The sequence below is a fragment of the Danio rerio genome, chromosome 22 (genome assembly GCF_052040795.2).
Source record: "Danio rerio strain M-AB ecotype USA chromosome 22, GRCz13ab, whole genome shotgun sequence".
NCBI classification, from domain to species: Eukaryota; Metazoa; Chordata; class Actinopteri; order Cypriniformes; family Danionidae; genus Danio; species Danio rerio.
This window is the reverse complement of record NC_141042.1, coordinates 32,132,794-32,159,304: the sequence shown is the minus strand read 5'-3', so window position 1 is coordinate 32,159,304 and position 26,511 is coordinate 32,132,794. Positions and strand designations below refer to the sequence as shown.

Here is a 26,511-nt window from a genome sequence, read left to right as displayed (position 1 = left end):
TGCCTTATATGGAAACACCAGCCCAGCCTTGATGGCGCAGCGAGCCTATCAGAGCGCTGGAGGGGCGGGGCTTGTTTTTTAGGGCTGAAGCCAGAGCGAAGTGCAGCAGTGGGGCATTAAAGCACCTGAGAAACACGCTTTGACACGCACTGCTGCGCACTAACTAGGGAAAGTTGCATAGGCTACGTGCAGCGCTGGAATCATCACCAATGGCTCATTCTGTACAAAACAACTCCGTGGACATGTTATTCCTGGATATTCAAAGCTGATATTTGAAGCTGGAGATTTTTTGATTTTATTACATATATTTTTATACGTCTCCCACCTGTCAAGTGTATCATTAATATGCGATTTTTAACGGACCGGGTTGATTTCCACACTGGAGATTTTGGATACGCGTTAAATGTCAAACAGGAGCAGCTGGCACGGTGTTCAAAGTGACTCAACAACCCCTCTGGAATAAACTTTCCTGCAGCTGAGAGTGTGTGTGTGTGCTTGACAGAGAGAGAGAGACATTTGGATGTGCGCGCATGATGAGCTCGCGCCTGCTGCTGCTGGTGCTCGCGGCGCTCGCGGCGTGCCTGCGGTCCGGTCGCGCGCAGGTAAGCTTCACCTGATTGACGTCACGCTCGGTTTCTCTTTAATTTGTAAGTCTCATTTGACAATAGCTGCATTCACCCGCCACTTTTGACTGTCTTGATTGCGAGGATGAAATTTAAGCAAACTGAAACAAATTCCCTCATAAGCACGCCTGACTGACCCGATAAAACAGAGAAACCACACTCGATTCGGTGCTCAATCTTACTGTATTTGTTTGTGTCTGCAATCCTAAACTCAAACAAAGGCACAGTTAGCGTTGCCAGCATTAATGTGCGTTGGATGGCTTCCCAGATGCACCACTGCCAAAACACATCACTCAGTCCAGGAGCATCACTGTCATTGCCTAAACCCCAATTATGTTTTCAATTTAGCGCGACTGTACGCCTTTAGACGTATTAAAATAGTGCTGGGACTTAGGAGGTCCTCTGTAGGGTTTCTGGGCTTTTTGTATTTGTATTTTCAAGTGTTTTCACAGACAGTGGGAAAATCATACCTTGTGTGCATATAGCCTACATTACAGCAGAAATGTGTTTAAACTGTTTATTGTAACAACAACAGAAATCTGAAATGGATCATTTCCATTTTATATATTTGGTTTTGGGAGTTCTGGCAACAATAAAAGTATATATATATATATATATATATATATATATATATATATATATATATATATATATATAGGTGATATATAAGTTTATATTTAGCAATACTACGATTATTGGCATCAACTGCCTCACCAATGTATGATGCACGTTTTCTGCATTCAAATGTGTTTGTGTGCTAAATGGTTCATTATTATTCATGCACACTGTAAAAAATGCTGGGTTCCAAACAAATCCTTCATGTTGTCCCAACACAAATCGAGTAATTTAAATGAATCACTTTTACAAATTTAAGTGGATTGAACATGAAACTATTAAGTTGTTCCCCATAAAAAAAAAAAAAACTTAAGAATTGTGTTGTTCGGCTATTATTATTCGTGCACACTGTAAAAGAAAAATGCTGGGTTCTTAGGAACCGTGTTGTTTCAGCTCAATTTAAATAAGTAGTTTTAAGAAGTAAAAAAATATTTTTTTAAATGTATTGTTTTTTTGTGCACACCGTAAAAAAGCATCCTTCATGTTGTCCTAACACAAATGGATTAAGTTAATTTAATAGATTTGTACAAATGTAAATGGATTAAACTTAAAACAATTAAGTCGTTATTATTCATGCACACTGTAAAAAAATGCTAGGTCCAACATAAATCATTCAAGTTGTCCACTGTAAAAATAATTTTACTGTTTATTTCCAGCAGCTGGGGTGCCAGAAAAAAATATTAAAATAACAGCCGTTAAATTACAGAAATATACCATAAAATATCATACAGTATATTAAATTACAGAAATTTACCAGAAACTTACATTTCTGGTAAATTTCTGTAATTTAATATCCCATATTTTACGGTAAATTTCTTTAATTCAACGGTTGTTAATTTAAGTTTTTTAACTGCTGGAAATAAGTAAATTACGTTTTTTTTTTTTTTTACAGTGTCCCAACACTAACTGATTAAGTTAAATGAATTGTTCTTAAACTAATTTAAGTGTATTAAACATAAAACAATTAAGTTGTTCTTAAAACTTAAATATTGTATTGTTTAGCTTTCACTATTCATGCACCTATGTAAAAAAAAAATGCTGCGTTCCATATCAATCCTTTATGTTGTCCCAACACAAATCAAGTTAAATGAATCGTTTTTACAAATTGAAGTGGATTGAACTTAAAACAATTAAGTTATACCAAAAAAAAAAAAGGTAAGAATTGTGTTGTTCAGCTATTGTTATTCGTGCACACTGTAAAAAAATGTTGGGTCCCACTTAAATCCTTCATGTCCTAACACAAATCGATTAAGTTAAATTAATAACATTTTACAAATATAAGTGGATTGATCTTAAAACAATTAAGTTGTCCCAAAAAAAATTAATAATTGTGTTGTTCAGCTACACTGTAAAAAATTGCTGGGTCCCACATAAATCCTTCATATTGTCCCAACGCAAATCAATTAAGTTAAATTAATAGATTTTTACAAATTCAAGTAGATTGAACTTAAAACAATTAAGTTGTCCTGAAAAAAATAATATTGCATTGTTCAGCTATTATTATTCATGCACACTGTAAAAAAAATGCTGGACTCCACATAAATCCTTCATGTTGTCCCAATGAAATCGATTAAGTTAAATTATTACATTTGTACAAATTTAAGTGGATTGAAGTTAAAACAATTAAGTTGTCCCAAAAAAAAAAAAACTTAAGAATTGCGTTGTTTCAACTCATATTAAATAAGTACAAGCTGCAAAAGTAATTTTTGTGGTGTGCATCTCAATTTAATGACTGTTTTATCCATCCTGCTCTCTAAATATATCAGTTTTGGCCATCAAACCTATCTGTCATTTAACAGGCCCAGCAGAATCATTCATGCATCCTGATTTGGGTTGCAGATATTCTCGCATATGCGTCCTGACCTTTAAGTCTTTATCACATGCACATCAATTACCGTCCCTACACACACACACACTATAAAACCTAAATCCCCTTGTGATATTTCTGTAATCCGCCTTTTGAATATAACCATTGCATCATCACCAAACATGCAAATAACCCAACTTTATGTTAGGTTTACTCTCTAAAACCGAGCGCTCCGATTCGGACTGTTTTAGGGAGTTTAAAAGGTCACAGCTGAGGGGATTGCACTCGTCCAGCTGATGCTTCATAAGTCTTGTGTTTAAGTTATATAAGAGAGAGAGAAATAATCTAGGCGGCACGGTAAAGACGTGTGGATGGAATCACATAAGATGATTTGGCTTCGGGTCCCTCTGGGGCATTATGCATGTGTCACGGCCTGAGGGCTTAAAAAAAAAAAGCGAAATTGCTTTTGCAGACATGACTCAGGAATCGAGCAAATGAAAGCCGAGCCAAACCACCTCGTCTAATCAAATGTGCATTGAATTTATGACTCAGTTTTGGAAAATAGAAGCTGAGTCGATGCTTATTGTGCTTATCCTTTCATATGCTAGATTTACTCACGGTTGAAACAATGCAAAGGCGTGAAAGGAGATATTTTTCGTGGCAGATTGTTTTGAATATTAAGCATTTGTTGGGGTTTCTGTTTCAGACACAACAGTTATGGTATGAGGGTGGCATGATGGCTCAGTGGTTAGCACTGTCACCTCACAGCAAGAAGGTCACTTCGGTTTCCCCCACAGTCCATGCTATAGGTGAATTAGATGAACAAAATTGGACGTAGTGTATGAGTGTGTGTGAATGCTAGAGTGTATGGGTGTTTCCCAGTACTGGGTTAAAGCTGGAAGGGCATCCACTGTGTAAAAACGTATGCTGGAATAGTTAGCGGTTCATTCAGCTGTGGTGACCCCTAATAAATAAGGGCCTAAGCCGAAGGAAAATGAATGATTAAATTAATTATGGTTTGAATTTATTTATATAGAGCATCCACTCATAGATGACAATGCTGTCAAAATCTTCCCTGTTTACACTGATCCTTATTACACTGAATAATGGCGTAATTTGCATGCCAGGCCTGTACATGGCGATCACATTGTAAAGAAACAGCATAATTACAGTCCTGCGGTCCACCCCTGTTGCTTAGGTTGATAATACTGAACCAGAATTACAAATGTGCATGTACAAATGTTACACCGAGATTATTCATTCATTCATTTTCCTTCGGCTAAGTCTCTATTTTAGGGGTTGCCACAGCGGAATGAACCGCCAACCGTTCTGGCATATGTTTTACACAACTGATGCCCTTCCAGCTGCAACCCAGTACTAGAAAGCACCCATAGTCTCTCATTCACACACACTCATACACTACGGCCAATTTAGTTTATTCAGTCCACTTATAGCGCATGTCTTTGGACTGTGGGGGAAACTGGAGCACCCGGTGGAAACTAACACAGAGAGAATATGCAAACTCCACACAGAAATGCCAACTGGCCCAGCCAGGAGTCATACCAGCTACCTTCTAGCTGTTTTCATGTCCCAAAAATTGTTAGCAAAGGATGCTTTTGGAAAAAAAATGTGTGTATTTTGTTTTATAAAATGTAATATTTCAGCAAATGCAGCTTTATGTTATGACAAAACTTTTAAAAATTGATTAAAGATTACAACTTTACTGGTAAAATATAAAATCCACAATCCATGATGTTCCTTTTTTTATGGAAATGCACAGTCACACATCCATTTCCAAATGCTGGTGAATTCTGACATGATGGACCAAGAAGTTACCTCTAAATGGCTGCGATTGTTTTTGTAAACCTAAAGGGGTCAAACTTTCTTATTCATGAAGCTGCTTTTGACCCAAAGACCAAAATACTGACTTTTAGTTGAAAAACAACTTGTGAGACCCTCCTTAAAATGAAAGAATATTGGTGTTGTAGGCCAGTTTCTTCCAAAGTGGGCGTCAGGACCCCCTGGGTGATTTTCCTCTTAGAATTGCCATGTTTCATCCCAAACCCACAGATGATGAAAATATTTACATAAAAAAAACAACAACATGTAAATACAATTTTTTCATTGGATTCCAACCCCTTGGGTGTTTACCTTAAATTGATGACACAGCAATAGTGTCAGCTGCAGCAGATTGATTTTATGGCACCAGATTAAACTTTTAAAACACATTTAGCACTTAAATAGATTTAAGAGGTGACAAGGTGGCTCAGTGGTTAGCACTGTTGCCTCGCAGCAAGAAGGTCGCTGGTTTAAGTCCTGTCCAGGCCAGTTGGCATTTCTGTGTGGAGTTTGCATATTCTCCCTGCATTGGCGTGGGTTTCCTCTGGGAGCTCCGGTTTCTCTCACAGTCCAAAAAAACGTGCTAAATTGCTGGTGAATTAAATAAACTAAATTGGCCGTAGTGTATGTGTGTGCATGTGAAAGCGTATGGGTGTTTCCCAGTACTGGGTTGCAGCTGGAATGGCATCTGCTGCATAAATCATATGCTGAATAAGTTGGCGGTTCATTTCGCTGTGGCGACCCCAAAGGAAGCCAAATGAATGAATGAATGAAATACATTTAAAATAAATTGAGACCACAATTGAATAAGTGTCAAGTGGCGGTCTCCAAAATTGAATCAAGAATAGACTTGTGTGGTAAACATTGTGCTTACCAGTATTTAATTAATATTAAATTAAGAAAATTAAGAAATGACTCTAAAAATGTTTTTATTCTTGTTAGAATGTTGCGCTTTTTGGTACTTGTCAACATGTTCGTGTTCATGCAGGCCTATTGTTGTGTGTGCAACATTTGTATGTTTGAAACCACCTCTGAGAAAAATGGGGCATGCGAATCACTGGCATTGCTTTTTTTGAAGTCACAGGTTGAAAAGTTTGGGAGCCCCTGTTGTAGGCTACTGATATCTGAACGGTCGGCAAATCCCACTCCTGATTTTCTTGTACATTCACACAGAGCAGAATTCTGAGAATTTACTTGTAAAGTAACAACTTTTTATTGCAGAAAATAGCCATAACTAATTTATGGGTGTTTTAAAAGATGAGATTTTACCATAAATATTTTAGAAAAAGTACACATTTCCTGACAAAAGTCTTGTCCCCAATCCAAGTTTTAGGAAGAAGAATTAATAACTTGACTTCTAGTTTATCATTTGCTATTAGAAGTGACTTATATGAAAGGCAAAGTCCTATTCATATATTCATCTTCAATGCCTCCTCCTTCATCTTTCTTCAGACATGCTCAATAATGTTCATGTTTAGTGACTGGGCTGGCCAATTTGCTTTCAGGAACTTTGATGAGGAGGCTGAAGTATGAGAAGGAGCGCTATCCTACTGAAGAATTTGCCCTCTCCTCGGGTTTGTAATGTAATGGGCAGCACAAATGTCTTGATACCTCAGGCTGTTGATGTTGCTATCCCCTCTGCAGATCTCCTGTTTGCCCCCATACTAAATGCAACCCCAAACCATGATTTTTCCTTCACCAAACTTGACTGATTTTAGTGAGAATCTTGGATCCATGTGAGTTCCGATAGGTCTTCTGCAGTATTTGTGATCATTTGGACGCAGTTTGCAAATGATCAACTAGAAGTCAAGTTATTATTTGTTGCTCTTACAACTGGGATCGAAGACAAGACTTTTGTCAGGTAGTGTATATGTATAAAAGTGCTTATGAACCACTGTACTTATTTACGGCTTCACCATTGTGTGCATTTAAAGTGAAACACTAAATAATTTGTGTCAAAACAGTTCAGTTCACTCCAAGTTTCTAAAAGGGCATGATAGGCAACATACTTTATGCGTAATGTTTATATAACAACAACAAATGAACAAGTCAATTACTAAATCACATTATTTTAAAATTGCGCTGCTCTCAGTTGCTTACATTCGTCATTAAAATAAACCAATGTGTCTGTGTCCTATGAAAACACTCTTGTGAAAATCACCAGCAGATTCGGTGTGATTATGCTGAATTATGTAAGGGGATTCACAGAGAAGCTGCTACGTTTGGATAATTTTCACCCTAAATCACAATATGGAAAATTGTGTTGCATAAAGAGACATATTTAGCATATTAAACCCTTTAGCAACAATTTTCAACCTCTGTTGGAAAAATAAATCCACTTTTGTTGAGCAAGATGGGCTTTTTATGCATTTTATGTAAAATGAATGGACATATGAGTTATAAAAGTAATGAAAAGGTTGGTCTTCTTGTGTATTATCACTACCGTTGGCTCTTTTAAGGGATTGCAGTCTCACGGTAATTTGCCCTGTTCAGTAAATCTGGCTCATAATCCCCTTTATGATTACTGAAGCTTGGTCAGACTGTTCTTTTTAAAAAATAAATCCAGTTTTTCATCCTCCTTTCAGTGCATCTGTTTCAGTGACCTGTGTGTTTGCACTGTATGCGCAGGTGTGGCTGTCACTTCATGGATACAGTATTCCTTTATGTCTGAAGTCAATTATGGCTGAATGCCATGTGGTTCACCCTCTAAAGTTTCATGTGTGTGCGTATAGCAGCCCAGGGCCATAATTATACCCCCTAACTTTTGCCCTGGATGAACTATTGGCATTCCTGGATCTAATGAGTCATTATAGCAATTTGCAAACGGGAGTGATGTCATCCTAATGGGATCAGTAAATGTGTTACTTGGACTTATGTGTGTGTCCTACTGGTCAAGTGCATAGTCAATGTTGATGTTTCACTGCTTTTGATTTAGTATATCTATTTTGATGGTCAAAGGGCTATTTTCAACACTAATTTAGTTTTCGCATGACTGTTATTAACATGACTTGCTGATTCGGTCAGTGAAACAGGATGATGCTATTGTAAATGTAAATCTCTTTGTTGTGAAGGTTCGCTCAGCAATATTCTCCATAAACTAGAACAATTGATCTGAAATATTAACATTACTGCAGAAGGCAGTTTAGGTATGTTAGTATAGTGCAGGGGTGGCCAACCCTGTTCCTGGAGAGCCACGTTCCTGCAGATTTCAGTTGCAATCCATATCAAACACACCTGCCTGTAATTATCACATGGTGTTCAGGTCCTAATTATTTGGTTTAGGTGTGTTTGATATGGGTAGCAACTGAAATCTGCAAGAAGGTGGCTCTCCAGGAACAGGGTTGGTCACCCCTGGTATAGTGCCTCATTGTGTTGCACTGAAATGCATAACATTGAATTGCGCATTTCAGATTTGAAAGGTGCCCTATAATCAAAAATCTGGGTATACCAAGGCATGGTAGAACAATAAGAGATCAGTACATAGACACACTGTGAGCCTGAGAGACCATTGTTTAAGTCAAAACGGAGCTCATTAATATTTACGACACAATCCATATAAGGTCAATTATAAACCTTCTGATTCTAGGGGTATTTTTTTGGAGTAATAAAAGAGCATATAAAACTATTTCTGGAGATATTTGAACTTATCGAAACCTGCTATGTAAATATCAGAGAACAATATAACTATATATTGTGAAAAAAAATCAGAATTGAATATGGCATCAAATTCTGAACTACTTAATGCTGGGTTAAACCAAACACAGAGAACCATTTCACTCTCTTTAGTTTACTCATGGGATGTTTTCCCCCTCATGCAAATTTTTTGCTTGACTATTTTGAATCAATTAAATGGCGATGATTCGTCTCTAATGTTTGCTTTGACTTCGTATGTTTAATATTGTATCTTTTAATATGGCATTTATAAAATAGTTGTTTCAACCTTTATGCATAAGTAAATAGAGCTATTTTGGGACAATGGAAAATAGTTTTGGGGATGTATTTTGTATGTAAAACCTGTAAAAAATCAATGGGGCAGGAGTAGATCATAGGAATTAAGAAGGACAATAATTGTTTGAATTCATTTATAAAATCACATACAATTTATTTTTTAATCATTATAATATTCAAATGTTTGTTTGTTTTTTCGAAAGAGCTCATTTTTTATTTAAAAAATTAGCAAAATTAACATCTATTTTTTATATGTAGATATTTAGGTGTGAGTGTATTGGAGGTCAGCTACTTGGAGATATTTGAGTCTTGTTAGCATGTCTGCTTCTGTGCGGTGAATAGATCCCGTGGGGTTTTAGGAGCTGCCATCTTTATTTTCCTTGTAAGCACACACGTCCCCAGTTCTGTGAAGCAGTGGTTTAAAACGCCCTCGAAGTGTAGAAAGAGGAACGGATGGGTTACATTGGTGCTGTGACTCAGATAGGAGTGAGGTTTAGGGAAATAAGTGTATTATAGTACAGCTAGTAGGAGCTGTGTAAACCCACTAACTAATGCTAGCAACTGTGATCTTAAGCACCTCGCTGGTACACCCACCTCCCATGTTGGAAACGACAGCTCAAAATACCTCTCAGAGGGAGCAAATAGAACCTATAAGGGGTTATGCTGGTGCCGCGACGCAGTAGAAGTGAGGTTTAGCGGGAGGAGTGTATTGGAGGACAGCTAGTAGGAGCTGTGTAAGTAAACCTAGCAACTGAGGCTAGCAACTGTGATCTTAAGCACCATGTTGGCGCACCCACCTCCCATGCTGAACATGGCAGTTCAGAATCACTCTCAGAGAGGGCAAGTAAAACGTAAGTGGTTGTGTTGGTGTCGTGACCCAGATGGGAATGAGGTTTGGTATGAGTGTATTTGAGGACAGCAAATAGGAGCTGTGTAAGTAATAAGCAACTAATGCTAGCAACAGTTATCTTAAGGACCTTGTTGGCGCACCCACTTCCCATGTTGGAATGGCAGCTCAAAATACCTCTTAGAGGGAGCAAGTAGAACCTAAGGGGTTACGCTGATGCCGTGACGCAGATGGGAGTGAGGTTTAGCAGGATGAGTGTATTCGAGGGCAGCTAGTAGGAACTGTGTAAGTAAACCTATAGTAACTAATGCTAGCAACTGTGATCTTAGCACTTTATTAACACACCCACCTCTCATGTTGGAACAAGCAACTCAAAATTACTTTCAGAGGGCGCAAGTAGAACCTAAGGGATTAGAACCTAGGGGTTGGTGCCATGACCCGGATAGGAGTGAGGTTTAGCGGGATGAGTATAGTATAGCACAGCTGTGTACCAGTGTTCAGCCAGCTAGTTGGAGCTGTCCGAGTAAACCTCACTTAGGGGGGACTTTTGAGTAAAACTAAAAAGGCTTACAGAAAAAAAAATCATATGCATTTTAATATCAAACTTAAACAGAACTGAAACAGAAAAATGCTCAGTTGTCTGCTGACAATATTTATTGCACACTTTGGAACTGAACAGAAAAGATACAATACCTAAGTTGTTTGAAAAGTCCTAACTGCAATAAACTGGGTGCAACTGTAAATTTTAACACATTTATGAGGAACTCTGTGGGCGTGTGATTTTTGATTGGTCACTAGCTTGTGGCAATATGTTTATTTATATATTTATTTTCCCACTGTGTGGCTGTCACATGACACAGGCCACATCACACACACAGACACTAGCACAAACACACACACAGTGACCTGATTATGAGTAATGCAGCTTAATAAAGGACAGAGATAAAAAAATAAACACAAAGGACAAATCGTGCCGTCCACACGTTCCACAACACATGCTCAGCAACATATCTGATATTGTACTTACATATTTATGTGAATTTTATTGATATTACAAGCAACTGTTTTTTAACCCAAACAGGTGTTGTTTTGTTCAGGACCTGTTTTTGACCATCTCTTTCTCTCTTTCTCCATCAGGGGGACCCTCTTCCTCCATCTCTGGTGGATTTAGTAATGAACAGCCCAATTTCAACTGTAGACGATCTGAAGAAACTTTTGGATGTAGAATCCGTAGGTAAAGCTGATCCCATACCAATCCCAAATAGTACACAACAATATATATATATATATATATATATATATATATATATATATATATATATATATATATATATATATATATATATATATATATATATATATATATATATATATATATATATATATATATGCATAATTTAGGGCTTGACTGTATGTGTGTGTGTGTGTGTGTGTGTGTGTGTGTGTGTGTGTGTGTGTGTGTGTGTATGTATGTATGTGTATATATATATATATATATATATATATATATATATATATATATATATATATATGTGTGTGTGTGTGTGTGTGTGTGTGTGTGTGTGTGTGTGTGTATGTATGTATGCATGTAAGCAGTTTAATATACATACATACATACATACATACAGTAGTCATCATTTGAACTGTAGTGTTTCTTAGCCATAACTTTGTCACCAAGGGTTTTCCTGAAATTTTTTATCTGGTCTACATCAGGACTCTGGTCTGGCCATTTCACTATTTTAATGTTTTCCACTTCAATGAACTACAAATTACAAAAGAATTACAAAAGATTTTGACTGAATGATCACAGCAAATTATCAATTTACATAATGGTATATACAGTAGTCAACATTTGAAGTTGAACAAAATTGTTTTTCAAAGTTGTACTAAGACAAGAATGACTGTTCAATTGTTTTAGGAAAACTTTGATAAATGCAGATGATCCACTTCAAATGTTGACTACTGTATATCTCACTCTTCTTCAATCTCTTTCACAGATCACCGACTGTAGTGTTTCTTAGCCGTAACTTTGTCACCTAGGATTTTCCAGAGATTTTTTTATTAGGTTTATGTCAGGATTCTGGTCTGGCCATTTCATTATTTCAGTTTTACGCTTCAAGGAACTATTTTGTGTCCAAATTATGAAAAAAGTCAAATGAAAGAGTTCGTTCATCTAAAAAGAATATTTAAATTGTTATTAATTGCAAAATAATTACAAATCCATTGTTGTGATCCATTTACATCATGGTATATACAGTAGTCAACAAAGTCGATCAAAATTATTTTTTAAAGTTGTCCTAAGACAAAAATGACTGTTTAATTGTTTTAGGAAAACTTTGATAAATGGCAATGATCCACTTCAAATGTTAACTACTGTATATCTCAATATTCTTCAGTCTCTTTTACAGATCACCGACTGTAAGAATTTTCAAGAGATTTTTAATCAGGTTTACATCAGGACTCTGGTCTAGCCAAATGTTTAATACTGTATACATATAGTCGTATACTGTATGTGTGTGTGTGTGTGTGTGTGTGTGTGTGTGTGTGTGTGTACTTGCTTTGGCCGCGTTGCCCTTTTCATATCATCTTTGTCCATTGAAACCCCATATCAGCAGTACTTCAAACTAGCCAGCGTCTCGTCACTTCTGGAATGTGTGTGTTTTCTGGGGTGTGTTGACTGGGAAGGTGAGGCAGGAAAAGACTGAGGGGTCTGGAATGCTGTGTGTGTGTGTACATGTGTGTGCGCATGCATGTGGATAATGGTAATATTTACATGAATGGGCCGTGTATAGCCACTCACAGGCACAATAGCAGTGACCTTGAGCCCAGTCCAGCTCTAAGTTTACAGAAGGGACACAAACACAAGGCTACGCTATTGTTCCCGACACCGGAATCCTCTGCGTGTGTGTGTGTGTGTGTGTGTGCATTTTAGCCAGATTCAACAATGTTATGACCCTCGCTACAACAACTGGAACACCAGACGAATGTCGCTTATGGATATAAAGGGCTTGAGCAGATTTACAGCAAGGTGACGGGACAGTGGAATCAAGAGGATTCAAATGGCAATCCCAGACGCAGCAAGTCTTATGCATGAGACATAAGCTAAACAGAGCTGCACAACAGAAAAGCAGCATACAACAATTGCTAAATCGATCGAGCTAAGCTTTGATCGGTGGGAGAATGGTAGTCATGCGTACAAGTTTGAATTTCGGCAGTTAGGATTTACATGTCTATCAAACTGCTCCTATGCTGAGTGGGTGGTTCTTTTTAAGACACATTTTTTATTAAACATGACCTGTTTATGTCAAGACAGATAGCTGTATTGCTAGCTTTATTAGCATCTACACCGAAGCATGTTATATGTTTTAGAGCACACTGCAGTTTTCTTGCACTTACGATTTAAATGGTAAAGCTCATTAAAATACAGGATTGTTTATTTTTTTAATTGTTATTATTATTCCTTTTTGTTGCATAAGCATACTGCCAATTGAGCTATCTACACTGATCAAACTAATTGAATGGATGCTGATTGGCTGTCAAATGTTTATTATTGTCAATCTATTTTTCTGATAGTAATTCAAACTACATAAATTTTTCTGTCATTATCGTTATTTACAAACAATTATGAAAACAAATATATAACTAAATGTCTATAAAAATAATAAATATTTTAGTTAAACTAATAGTATATTAACATTAATAAGAGTAAATAATATAGTGTTTCGAAACCATGGGTTTACTCCAGGTGCTCCGGTTTTCCCCAAGTCCAAAGACATGCGCTATAGGTGAATTGAGTAAGCGAAATTTTTCTTAGTGCATGTGTGTGAATGAGAATGTATGGGTGTTTCGCAATGATGGGTTGCAGCTGGAAGGGCATCCTGCATACACATATGCTGGATAAGTTGGTGGTTCATTTCGCTGTGGCGACCCCAGATTAATAAAGGAACTAAGACGCACTACAGTTTTGTGCTCTGCCACTTTAAATCTTCAGGCTCATAAAGTCAGGTGGATTCTGATCATCTGTCAGTGTTTATAATGTTTTTTCAGCCAGAAAACACTTCTGAAATTGATTAAAGCAATATTGTCTCTCTGTTTTGTCCCACAACAATATTATTCATTGTCTGGTATCAAAAAGGAAGCATAAAATAATTAAATCTAATTACAAATTGCCTATTATACACGGTATTTATGTGCACTGTAGAAGTCATTGGTGGGTTGTCTATAAAGCACTGTTAGCTTGCAACAAGCTAGCATGAAGGAAATGTAATTACAAATGGAGTTTTACACAATATTCATACTGCAGAATTTAGGCTAATTTTTGAATAACATGATTAGCGTAGCGACTAGCTATAATAAATAGTTCAATGAATTGCAAGTGCACAATTTTACGCAATATTTATATCGAATTTTAGTTGATGCTAATTAGTTTAGCACATTGTTAGCTTAGCATTAGCAACATAATGAAAAATGGCTACATCACATTGCAAACAGTCTGTTGTACACAATAGTAATCTGTGTTGTTGGTAACTGTTATAGTTGTGATGTAGAGGCCCGTTCAAACCAAGAATGATAACTTAAATATTACCATCTGAAGCAAAGGACAATAATTTTTACAAGCTCTTCAGTTTTTAAACACTTTAAATCCTTAAGTTGATCCAAGTATTACACTTCTTGTCTTGAGTCTAGCCCAAATGTCTAAACTTAAAACTTGAAGACTTTTCTAAACAAGCAAATATGTTTTCAGAAATAACCCTGCCCATTGGTGGATTATTTTTGCTTGGTTTAAGTAAAAACTCACTTAATTTTGCCATATTATGTCTAAAAACAAGACAATATTTTTAGCTTGACTAGAAAATTCTTCTTGATTTGAGCATTTTGAGACATTTAGACTAGAATCGAGACAACAACTCCATGTAAGAAAACAATTTTTTGCAGTGTATATAACTTATATGAACCTAATGCTACCCTATTTTTGCTACCCAAAGTGCTGATGATCGGTGTTTCATATTATGAATTCCTTTCTTTATTTTGTCTTTCGTTTTCAGAGGAAGATGATGAGAAGCCAGAGACCGAGATGCACTCGAACGGAACACACAAACGTCTTCCCAGAAGCCTTAGTAAGTCCGTTGCAGCGTTCCCTCCCTTCCTCTCTTTGTCTGGCTGTCTCTTTTCCACACTCCCGTCTCTTCATCTTTGTCCTCCAGCGGAATTTGAATGTATGTTCCAGTCTGTGGCGATTATTTTGAGACACTGGCATCTCCATTCCACAATAGTGTTGTGGCTTTGTTGCAGTGCGTTTTGTGCGAGTGTGTGAGATGTGAGACTGGAGTCTGCTGTTGCGTCTCTGTGATTGATTCTGTCTCGTCCAGTCTCGCCACATGTCCTTAGGTCACCCTCAAACACACACACACACACAAGTTTCAAAGCTCAATTTGAACCACCCACGCTTCTTTCGCACATGCACTCGAACCCTTATGTTCTTTTCAACTCTCTCTGAGTGCTCACTTTCAGTCAAGTGTGCCTTGCATCTGCAGATTGTACACACTGACAGCACTGAGAGGCTGAATTATAGTGAGTGTCTGAAGCCTCGTCTGTCGGGATCATTTTAGTGATGAATGCTTTTGAAGCAATGCTTCATGAATTTAAAAATTTTTACAAATCTTTTATTTCGAATTAGTGGCTCAGATCAAATGTTTATCATTGATTTATTCTGCTGCATGTAATTCAAACAACATCATTCCTTTGAGTCATTATTGTTAATGACAAACAATAACGATAACAACATTTACATCAAAAAATACTATAGTAATAAATAGTAAGTAATGTTATGTTGTTTAACCAAACAATAGTAAAGTTGTTGAAGTATAACAACTATTGTAATATAAACAAATGCCTATGTTTTGTATATATGAGTAGCAATGGGATATGGCTGTATATCGACACTGGTGGGAGGCATGTGTTGGACACATGTTATACAGCATATCGCACTGCTACTTTTGTGATATTGCATTTATACAACAGATCAACAGCATAGTCGTGTACATAAAGAAAATTTAAAAATCCTTTTATACGAGGAACTATTTTTTCCGACGTTCATTCAGATCTGCACCTGACGTCAGAACAGCAGAAACCATTGCTTAAAAATATGTCACTTTAGAGCTGGTATTTTAATGATTCACTAGCGTAATGTCTAAAGTCATGACAAAACAGGTGATTTTGCTGACATTTTAAGATTATAAGGCTGAACAGCATGAAATGCTATCAGTCTACAGAGATTTCTCAGTATTTCACTGTTGCAGTCAGGAGATCCCAATAATTAACTCTGAAAAAGCCAAAGCAAAGCAAACACTAGCAGATTACTATTGTATAAATACAGCACTACAACATACAAAAGAGGGAGATTGATTTAAAATGTTACTTGCCTGTTTGATAATGATTTGATCAGCTATAGTTTAAAATCCAAAGCTATAGTTTGAAATCCAAAGTTTTTCCTCCCCTAATGACTCATTGTGTGGTCTCTCTCCCCATCTTGTGGCGCAACCATCTTTGCTCTTCTCAGTATGACAGGCCGCCGATCTCCGAAATTAAAATATTTAATATAGGCACTATTCTTAAATAAACTGCATTGTTGCAACCTAAACAACTACATTCTCTTCTATAAAAGCCTCAAAGGTATATTATGTTGTCCAACAGCTGCAGTATTTGTCAAACTATAGTGAGTTTATTGATCTGCTGTCACTCTATGTGGGCGTAGTAATACACAAAAGTGAAGACGCTGTTGGAATTATGTTATCGCAGAATATTGCATCAGATTTGAGAAACAGACAGAATTGTTTCACTGTAGTTTTTTTCTAGATATAAAATGAATACATTAATACAGTATGATACACTACTATTGTATGGTTAAAAACACTATTGTATGTATTTACTTTCAATATTGTTTAAATACGTCCACACAAATGCATGTTCATGCTCTTTTTTTTACACACACTGCAGTTTTGATTCTGTCACAAACACAAAACTTTTACAAATCTTTGGAGTGTGTCTCAATTGGTGAGATCACATGATTTCAGTAAACGGAGTTTAGTTGCATCACAAAAACGTTTTTGAAACGGAAAGTATAATAGTGTTTGTTTTTTGCTTGGATCAGTTTTACTAGTTTGTAAATTTTTTAATGAGACATTTGTAAAATGAAAAGGAATAATATTTGTTAAAAATTTCTTGTTGTCCAGTTTAGCGGAACCCAACAGGGAACAAATAGTATGCATGTCTTAAAAAAATATAAAAGAAGAGATGTTATTCAGACACATATGTAAAGACATTAAATGATAAGCTAAGTGCACTTATAGTATATTCAGTTTAAAGTTTGCATTATTTTCAATATTTTATTGAAAAAAACAAATCCATGTTCGCGTGGGTTTTCTCCGGGTGCTCTGGTTTCCCCCACAGTCCAAAGACATGCGCTATAGGTGAATAGGGTAAACAAAATTGGCCATAGTGTATGAGTGTGTGTGAATGTGAGAGTGTAAGGGTGTTTACCAGTACTGGGTTGCAGCTGGAAAGGCATTCGCTGTTTAAAACATATGACGGAATAGTTGGTGGTTCATTACACTGTGGTGACCTCTGATAAAACAGAGACTAAGCCTAATGCAGAAAACAATTCTAATGCATGCTTTGCTCGAGTTTTTGTTGCATTTAAGGTTTTGGCATGTGCTGTTTTAAATTTTAGAATAATTTTGTGAAGCAATTAGTTTAATGCTTTGTTTTACCCATCAGTAGTTTATCTTACTTTCATCCAGTTTGACTTTTGAAGCATGTGATAAACGTTAAACAAAGATTAATTTAACAATCTTTCAACCTTTCTTTCACAGGCATTCAGGTGGCCCAGCAGGCTATGTGTAAAGTGAGGACAGAAGTTATGGAAGTGACCCGTGCGATGTTTGACAGACGAAATGCCAACTTTATGTTATGGCCTTCATGTGTAGAAGTGCAGCGCTGTTCGGGCTGCTGTAATGCTCGAACTTTACAATGTGTGCCAGTCATCACTGAAACGCGACATCTACAGGTATTTATAACTATGTTTCATGCTAATTACTGTATAAAATTGTTAGCTAGCAATTTTAATTACAAAAAAAGTTGCAGTATATTAAAAATATATTTTTTCTGCATTGTCTGTTTTATAGTAATTAGTCTATAACATTGTTAGCATGGCGTAGCAACATGCTAACATAACAGTCATGTCGATTTTCAAAAGGGATATTTTAGACAATACTTATATGTATTAATATAGTCTATAATATTTTTAGATTAGAAACATGCTAACAATATATTTTGGTCTAATTATAAATACATTAGCTTGTCAAAAAGTTTTTATGCTAATTTGTGTACCATGTTGTTAGCTTAACCAATGCTTATATAAAAAAAAGTTAAATGTAATACCAAATGCATAAATTATTTTATCAATTATTTTTTGGAGTGTTTATTTCAGTGAATTAGCTTATAATTTTGTTAGCTAAGCTATTGCTTTGCTAACTACTACAATGCTAATTTGTCTGGCTGCTTCCAAAATCGCTTACTACTCGAGTATGCTCTATATAGTATGAATGTTAGTAGTACGAATGAATCTCAGATGTACTACATCTGCAATTTTGTCATCATCATTTGACCTATTCGCTTAATGTGCATCGCTTCACTCTCATACATGAATTCTTTCCAAGTGTATCATGGGATAGCGTATTGTCCATCGGATGCGCACTTCTGAATCTCACTAAAAGTAGTAGGTTATCCGGGTACTTCTTGCATACTGTTTTTTTTTATTTCTATGAATTTGGATATACTACTCGGCTCGCATACTGTTTTTAGCATATTATATAGTATGGAAGTATGCAATTTTGGATTCAGCCTTTGTTAGTTTAGCAGAAATCTAATTGCAAATACTTTTTTATGTAGGTCACAGATTTTTACAGATTTAGTGTAGGTCACAGATGTTTAAAGTGATCTGATTTTGTAATGGTGCGATTGAAGTGCTTGGGCTGGCTGACTGAAAATTAAAAGTATGTGTGCGTATACTACATTATTTGTTAGCAACATGCTAAAATCTAATCCAATTGAAGTAGGATTTATGTCTGAAGTTAAATTTCATATAGCATGATTGCAAATGACTCTCCTAAGTTTGGAATCTCAGCGAGAATTTTTTATTTTAAAAAAGATGTCTAATAGATGTCTAATAGACATCTAAACATAGCCGTTTTGGCTAAAACAACGCTAAACTTTAGCTGTTATCTAATAGATGTCTAAGAATAGGCCAAAACTAGACTAGTCATCAAATAAACAGAAATTAATGACTACTCATAGAACGTCTGTCTATTTGATGACTAGTCTAGTTTGGTGCTATTCTTAGATGTCTATTAGATGTTCACTGACAGCCCAAGTTTAATCTTGTTTTAGCCAAGCTGTCTAAGTTTAGATGTCTTTTAGATGTCTATTAAACACAAAATTGTTTACTCTTTGGATTTGGATACTCTTTTGGGTCCAGAAAGAAATGGTTAACACAAATTTTTTCGATTTTATTTTCTAGATAACAAAAATCCAGTATATCAACCGACAACCATCCTACGAGAAAGTTGTCATACCCGTGGAGGACCATGTGACATGTAGCTGTCAGTTACGTGTCCCAGCACAACCACCACGTGTCCAGACCACACCCCTTCCCCCGCCCAGACTCCACCCTAAAGTAACTCCACCAAAGACCCAATCAAAAGAGGAGCTGCACCGCAATGATGAACTAAAACATAACCAGCAGCTTCATTTGGAGGACAAAGAAAGTCAAGAACTACAATGGCAGTCCAAATACACTGTCGCACACACAGACAGACAAACCCCACACCAACACACACTCACACTCACGCCAGCTTATGCCAGCCGAGGAGATTTTCCCACCAGACAGACTACATTGGGAAATCCACACATGATGAGTGATGCAACACAAACAGAGGAGGCTGATCACATCAAATCTGAACACAGTGGTGACGACATGGCCAAAAAGACTACCGACAAACATTCACAAGAGGAACAACCATTCAACAGGACGACACCACAGCAACCAAAATCTCCTTCGCAAACTTCTGTCCAATCAGAACGTGGCATAAGCAGCCAATCAGACACTCTTACACGCACTTACAGCCATGTTGAGGTGATTGGCCAATCAAGCGGCTTATCAGAAGTACTAACCCATCAGTCTGACCAATCAGAAGTTAGAAAACGTCACCACCACAGCCACCAATCAGAAAAACAAGAGGAAATGCATCATCTCCGTCACCAACACCACCAACATCATCAACGTCACCAGTTTACAACACAAGCAGTTAGCAAACAACAGACTAGCACACAAAGAACAGGTCAGTGTAAAGATTGACTATTAAGCCACTGTTTGTGTGTGTGTGTGTGTGTGTGTGTGTACACATTGTAATGTAATTAGGAATTGATGCTTCCTGTTATTCTTTCCATTTCTTTAACGTCAGAGCTCGCAAATAAAGCCACAGGTCAATAAAGTCATGTAATGCTAATATTGTGATGACTGCCTGGAGAGTAATTCATTTAACGCTGATATGATATGAAAACATTTCTAACTGCATTCCTTTGACTGTTTTCTTTGTTATCCTGTAGTGATGAAAGCTCCTCCCACCACGCCCTCAGCCCCACAGACTCCGCCCCCTCTCCCGTCTCCACGAAAACGGAGACGGAAACATCGGAAAAGGATCAGCAAGGCTTCCATGAGAGCGATGATAATGTAATGCTTCTATTATACTTCTAACACATCTAGCTTTGTTACTTGAAAATGTACGAGGGTCAATGATGTGAGAAAAACATGCAGGAACAAAACAAGACGTCATTTAGCTGTTGTAAAATGTCATGTGATGCAAAAAAGTTACACCTTTTTATGAGTTATTTTAAATTATATTTGACACTGGAACCACCAGAATCCTATTACTACTATTAATTTAAGACTGTACTGAATAATTTACCTGTATAACTGTCATTTTTGTCAAGTCATGTTTACATTTGAAGCTTCAATTAGGGATTATAGAATTAAGCTTTTAATGTGATATTGTAATGCCATAATATTTTATGGGGCGGCACAGCTTGATCTCGAGGAAATGCAAGTATTTTATGTTTTGTCAGTTTAGCGGCTAATTCGTTTGAGTTTGAATTCGGTCGCACAAAAATGTTTGATTTTAAAAAGGAGGTGTGGCACCCAACCCCACCCCTAAACCCAACCGTCATTGGAAGATAAGCACATCATACTAAATTGTATGAATGAGATCGTATGAATTCATACGAATTAGCCACTAAATCAAAGTTACGAATTGCAGTGAGACTGTGTTGGGCGGCATGGTGGCTCAGTGGTTAGCACTGTCGCCTCACAGCAAGAAGGCAGCTGGTTCGAGTCCCAACTGGGCCAGTTGACATTTCTGTGTGGAGTTTGCATGTTCTCCCCGTGATTGTGTGGGTTTCCTCCGGGTGCTCCAGTTTCCCTCACAGTCCAAAGACATGAGGTACAGGTAAATAAAATAAACTAAATTGGCTGTAGTGTATGGGTGCATGTATGAATGTGAGTGTATGGGTGTTTCCCAGCACTGGCTTGTGGCTGCATAGAGCATGTGCTGGAATAGTTGGTGGTTCCTTCCACTGTGGCAACCCTTGATAAATAAGGGGCAATGAAAACGAGGAAAATTAATGAATGAACGAATATTAAGTATATATACAGTCGTTACCTAAAAACTATTATCGTTTTTGTAATATAGCCTATAATGGTGTACAAAGTGCGAAGATGCATACTTAAATTTATCCTACAAGCAAGAGAGAAATGGGTTTTTTTCACTGGTGTTTTTGAACGTAAACTTATGTTTTTGCTATGAAAAAGTTGTTTATGTTTATCAGAATGTTACTAGGCAACAGAAGCACCATGTTCAAAGAGTGGGAAAAAAGCAGACGCTGAAATGCATGCGGTCAACATTATGAACATTCAAGGCAGAAATATTTAGAACTATTTCGTGTTTTGCAATTTTAATAAAATAACAATTTTAGAATAAACAATACATGCTTAAGACAAGTCAAGGGGTTATTTTAACAAAGTTTTCAAATTCATTCATTTTTTTTTCAGCTTAGTCCCTTAATTATCAGGGCTTGCCACAGTGAAATGAACCGCAAACTATTCCTGCGTATGTTTTACACAGCAAATACCCTTCCAGCCACAACATAGTACTAAAAAACACCCATACACACTTATATTCATAAACACACTCATACACTTTGGCCAATTTAGTTAATCCAATTCACCAGATTGTGGGAGAAATCGGAGCACCCGGGGGAACCCACGCCAACAAGGGGAGAACATGCAAACTCCACACAGAAATGTCAACTGGCCCAGCTGCAACTCGAACCAGCGTTCTTCTTGCTGTGAGGCTAAGTGCTAACCACCATGCCACCCCAAGTTGACAAAACTGAAAAACAGTCAAAATGACAGCCTCAGAAGTTCTAGTGATAAATATAAACAGTGTAGATCTTAGGATAATGTATGGAGTCATGCTAACAATCTAATAAATCATGTTAACATTGCGCTAAACTAGTTAGCATGGTTCAAAGTCATGCTAAACTTAAATTAGCAACATGCTACCTTTTAAAACCATCTGAAATCGTTCATGCTAGGCTTTCTAAAAGCTGAATACATGTCCTTTTTTTTAATTACAGGAATTTATCTCAAGTTTAAGAAAATGTGTCCTTACTTTTTGATTGATGGTTGCAAAACATGACATTTTGATTACATTTTCTCAGTAACAGAAAACGTTTTCCTTCATGTTTTTGATAAGTGAAATCACGAACATCAAAAAACATGCATTTGAAGGGGAAAATTATTTAGTTTCAATGCCTATAAAATACTGAACATTGAAAAGGGATTCAAATTTACATTTATTCTCTTGAAAAATTGTTTAAAAGTGAAATTAACTTGAAAACAAAGAGTATATTTCTAAAAATTGGCTTGTACTTGTAGTATTAAACCTATAATATATCATTGACTCATCAGTCGGCATAATTAATGTCACAAAAAAGAAGCTCAAACATATCCCTAGTTAAGCATACAGTGCTAAACAGGCTGCAATTCAGCTTGGTGCCATTAGTATTGCATAAATGACACACTGCTACTTTAACCAAGCTATTCAATTTTAAACTGAAATCTAATCAAAGATCTAACCCGATTTGGTCCTCAATCCTCTCAACAGGGTAATGTCCTGAAGAAGACCAAGACTCTGCAAACTGCTGCCAAAGTCCCAGGAGCGAGCACAAAGCTGGGAGTCTGGGTGGAGACACACAGGATATAGCAGAGACACACTGGAAATCTTTTTATAATAACTGGAAATGTCTTTGATCTTTGCCAAATAAGCTCCCCTGAACTACATTTCCCATCAGCCACTGCAGTTGTACGGCCTCTGCGCTACGGGAGCTGCTCATACTCAGGATATCCTGTTAGCATGGACTTAAAAAGGATTCCATATGGACGCAAACACAGCCTGCCAAATAGTGAGACTGTATTTAAAACACAACATGGTTGTGCTCTGCCAAAAACACTTCATTCAACACAACGACTGCCAAATGTGGTGCAATATTGACTTGAACTACTGGTTGGCCAAGAATTTGGCTCAAATCAGTGATTAGTGATTAGCTACGACAAAGTAGCCTTTAAATGCCAATGAATGTCGTCGACCAATGGTGGCTCGGGTTGGACAGTTTATCCACTGGAGGAACTACTGGAAGAAGATGCAACTGGAAGCTGTTAGGACTTTGAATTCGGACTCTCAAAGAGGAGAAACGAAGCTCAGGACTTCCAGACTAGTATAAAATATAATTAATTATTACAAACTCATCTCAAAACGTATAATCTGTACATTTGTCAAACTATTTAAACACTCCAAGTTTATTAAACAAAAAAAAGTGAAATATATCAGCTGGCTAGATATAAAATCAAGGAGTTAAAGCACTTAACAAAAAAAAATTAAATAAAAAATATTTTTGGACATTTACCATGGTTATATAATGGTATTCGTTGAAGTACTTTGGAGTACCATGTATAGACCATGGTATATGAATATGGTAATCCATCTGATGCCATGGTACCGCCTCAGTACTTTTCGTCTAAGGATCTCTCAGCCTAAGTAGAAATCTGTTTTATGGCAATATATGCAAATTACACATATGGTATACAAGTTCATATATATGAGCAATATCACACGAGTAGCAGTGTGATATGTTTGTATATCGGCACTGGTGGGAGGTGTGCGTTGGCTCGAGTCCACTGGCCGAGTGCCTTAGTGTCCCACCAGTGACAATATACAGTTATATTGCAATGCTACTTGTGTGATATTGTGTTTGTACAACTGTTCAAGGGCATAATCGTGTATACATATAAGAATGTATACATATAGGAAAATCAAACACAAAGGGTCTAAAAACTGCTTTCTTCCGCCACTCACTCAGTCATGTCTGCAGGTAATATCAGCAGAAGCTGTTGTTACGTTTTTGTAGCAAGTATTTGAGTGATTCTCTTGCGTAATGTCTAAAGTGATGACAAAACAGGTGATTTTGCCCACATTCTAAGATTATAAGACTGAACAGCATGAAATGCCATCAGTCTACAGAGATTTCCCAGTATTTCTCTGTTGCAATTAGGATATCACAATAATTAACCCCAAAAAAGCCAAAGCAAAGCAAACACTAGCAGATTACTATGGTATAGATACAGCACTTCAACAAACAAAAGAGAGAGATGGACTTAGAATGTCACTTACCTATTCTCCAATGATTTGATTAGCTGCAGTTTGAAATTTACACTGAGTTTTTTCCCCTAAGGACCATTATGCGTCACCATCTTGTGGCGGAACGGCAACAGTCTTTGCTCTGCTCAGTATGACAGGCTGATGGCCGCTGACACGCTGAATCTCCAAAATATTAAATATAATTATAATATTATAAATATTTAAAATAGGCAATATCCTTATAAATGAACTGCATAGTTGCAATCTAAACAACTACATTCTCAACTAAGAGTTTCAAAAGTACATTATTACGGTGGCTGAGAGAGAATGCAATTGCAATTGCAATTTAAGAAAGCATATACAATTACTAAAAAACACCAGCAAATAAAGAAATTATCTTGCTCAATTTGTCAGCACACTTGTTGCAAATTCTCACAACACAAGCAACTAAAAAAAAAGCGCACCAATTGGTCACAACACAAACAACTTAAGAAACGTGCAATAATTGGTCACAACACAATCAACTGAAGAAACAGGCTGCAAATTGATCACAACACAAACAACTTAAGAAACATGCAACAATTAGTCAACAACACAAACAACAACAAAAAAACACAAATGGTCACAACACAAACAATGAAAGAAACGCGCTGTAAATTGGTCACAACATAAACACCTGAAGAAATACGTTGCAATAACTCAAGACACTTGCAAATATCCATGTAACACAACGAACTTCCATATCTCAACAGGGTCTGTCATGGTTTTGAGTCCTCTTAAAATATTTCCATTGTGTTACATGGTTATTTACAAGTGTCATGATTAATTGCAGCGCGTTTCTTAAATTGTTTGTGTTGTGACCAATTGCTACGCATTTCTTCAGTCGTTTGTGTTGTGAACATTTGCAACGTGTACTGTCATATTGATAAAGATCGTTTCTTTATTTGCTAGTGTTTTTTTTTTAATTGCTGGTGCTTACTTAAACTGCAGCCCATTAGACTCTTTTGACCACCGTACTATCTGTTGTCCAACAGCTGCAGTATTTGTCAAACTGTAGTGAGTCCTTTGATCTGCTATCACTATGTGGGTGGAGTATTACAAAAGGGTGAAGAGGCTGTACAAGTGCTGTTATTGCAGAATATCACATCTCTATAAGCCAATGAGATTCGAAAAACAAACATAACTGTTGTTTGTATATATATATATATATATATATATATATATATATATATATATAGTTAAAAAATATTTGGGGTTCGCCTATATAAAACATGTCATACATGCAATATATATTTGTAAATATTGCAAAAATGGCCGTTTACGAATATATTTTATCAACTATTGGAATAATAATAATTAAGTATTTATTTATATGTTTGCGTGTGTTCATATATGTTCATGTTCATATATATGAAAAAACTATAGCTATTATATGTATATATTTGTAATTCCAGTAACTGAAAAAAAACATATACTGTAATCGGTCATTTTTGCAACAGTTTGACATATATTTGATATATGTGAAATCCAAATGTGAACTTTTATCTGTCGTGTAATTTGCATTTATTGAATTTCTAAATGGTAGTATCATACACAGTATTTAATTGGTGCACTGGAATATCATACACTGGAAATTACTACGTACAGTATGAAGTGCTGAGAGCACAATATTTTTGCATGTTTGTAGATGCACGGTCAAATAGTACCTTAACCAATATTTAAATAAAAGAATTAGAAGATTGTGTTTAGCCGTGATGAGGTTACAGTGAAATACTCCCATCCTGTAGGGGGCGGTATGGAGTGCTCTGTCATTTTATGCCTGCTGTCTCCAAACATCCATCCGTGCGCTCAACTGCTTCTGGAAACATGTAAAGCTATGAAATAACTGTTTGTAAATGTCACATTTCTTTTCTGGCTTTTTACGTAACTTATTTATAAATGGTAGATGCTCTACTCATCTGCTTCCGAGAGTTATTAATAAATTGTTATTTGTTTTCAATGGAAATTATTGTTAATGTAATG

General features: G+C 36.5%; 1 protein-coding gene across 7 annotated transcripts; it reads left to right on the top strand.

Annotated features, from left to right (window-relative positions):
- pdgfba (platelet derived growth factor subunit Ba) lies at positions 1–26,511 on the top strand. Of its 7 annotated transcripts, NM_001423262.1 has the most exon segments (8): positions 1–602; positions 10,817–10,913; positions 14,725–14,796; positions 17,551–17,744; positions 19,257–20,076; positions 20,345–20,468; positions 22,960–25,665; positions 25,712–26,511. In NM_001423262.1, coding segments are annotated over 7 exon segments (1,392 nt in total). In that variant the 5' UTR covers positions 1–530; the 3' UTR covers positions 22,973–25,665; positions 25,712–26,511.

Excerpts from the sequence above, each read along its gene's own strand:
- pdgfba (XM_087303275.1), top strand. The coding sequence starts at position 521 with ATGTGCGCGCATGATGAGCTCGCGCCTGCTGCTGCTGGTGCTCGCGGC. Across the intron at positions 17,745-19,256 it reads CTGAAACGCGACATCTACAG|ATAACAAAAATCCAGTATAT; the intron begins GTATTTATAACT and ends TTTATTTTCTAG. Across the intron at positions 20,077-20,344 it reads GACTAGCACACAAAGAACAG|TGATGAAAGCTCCTCCCACC; the intron begins GTCAGTGTAAAG and ends GTTATCCTGTAG.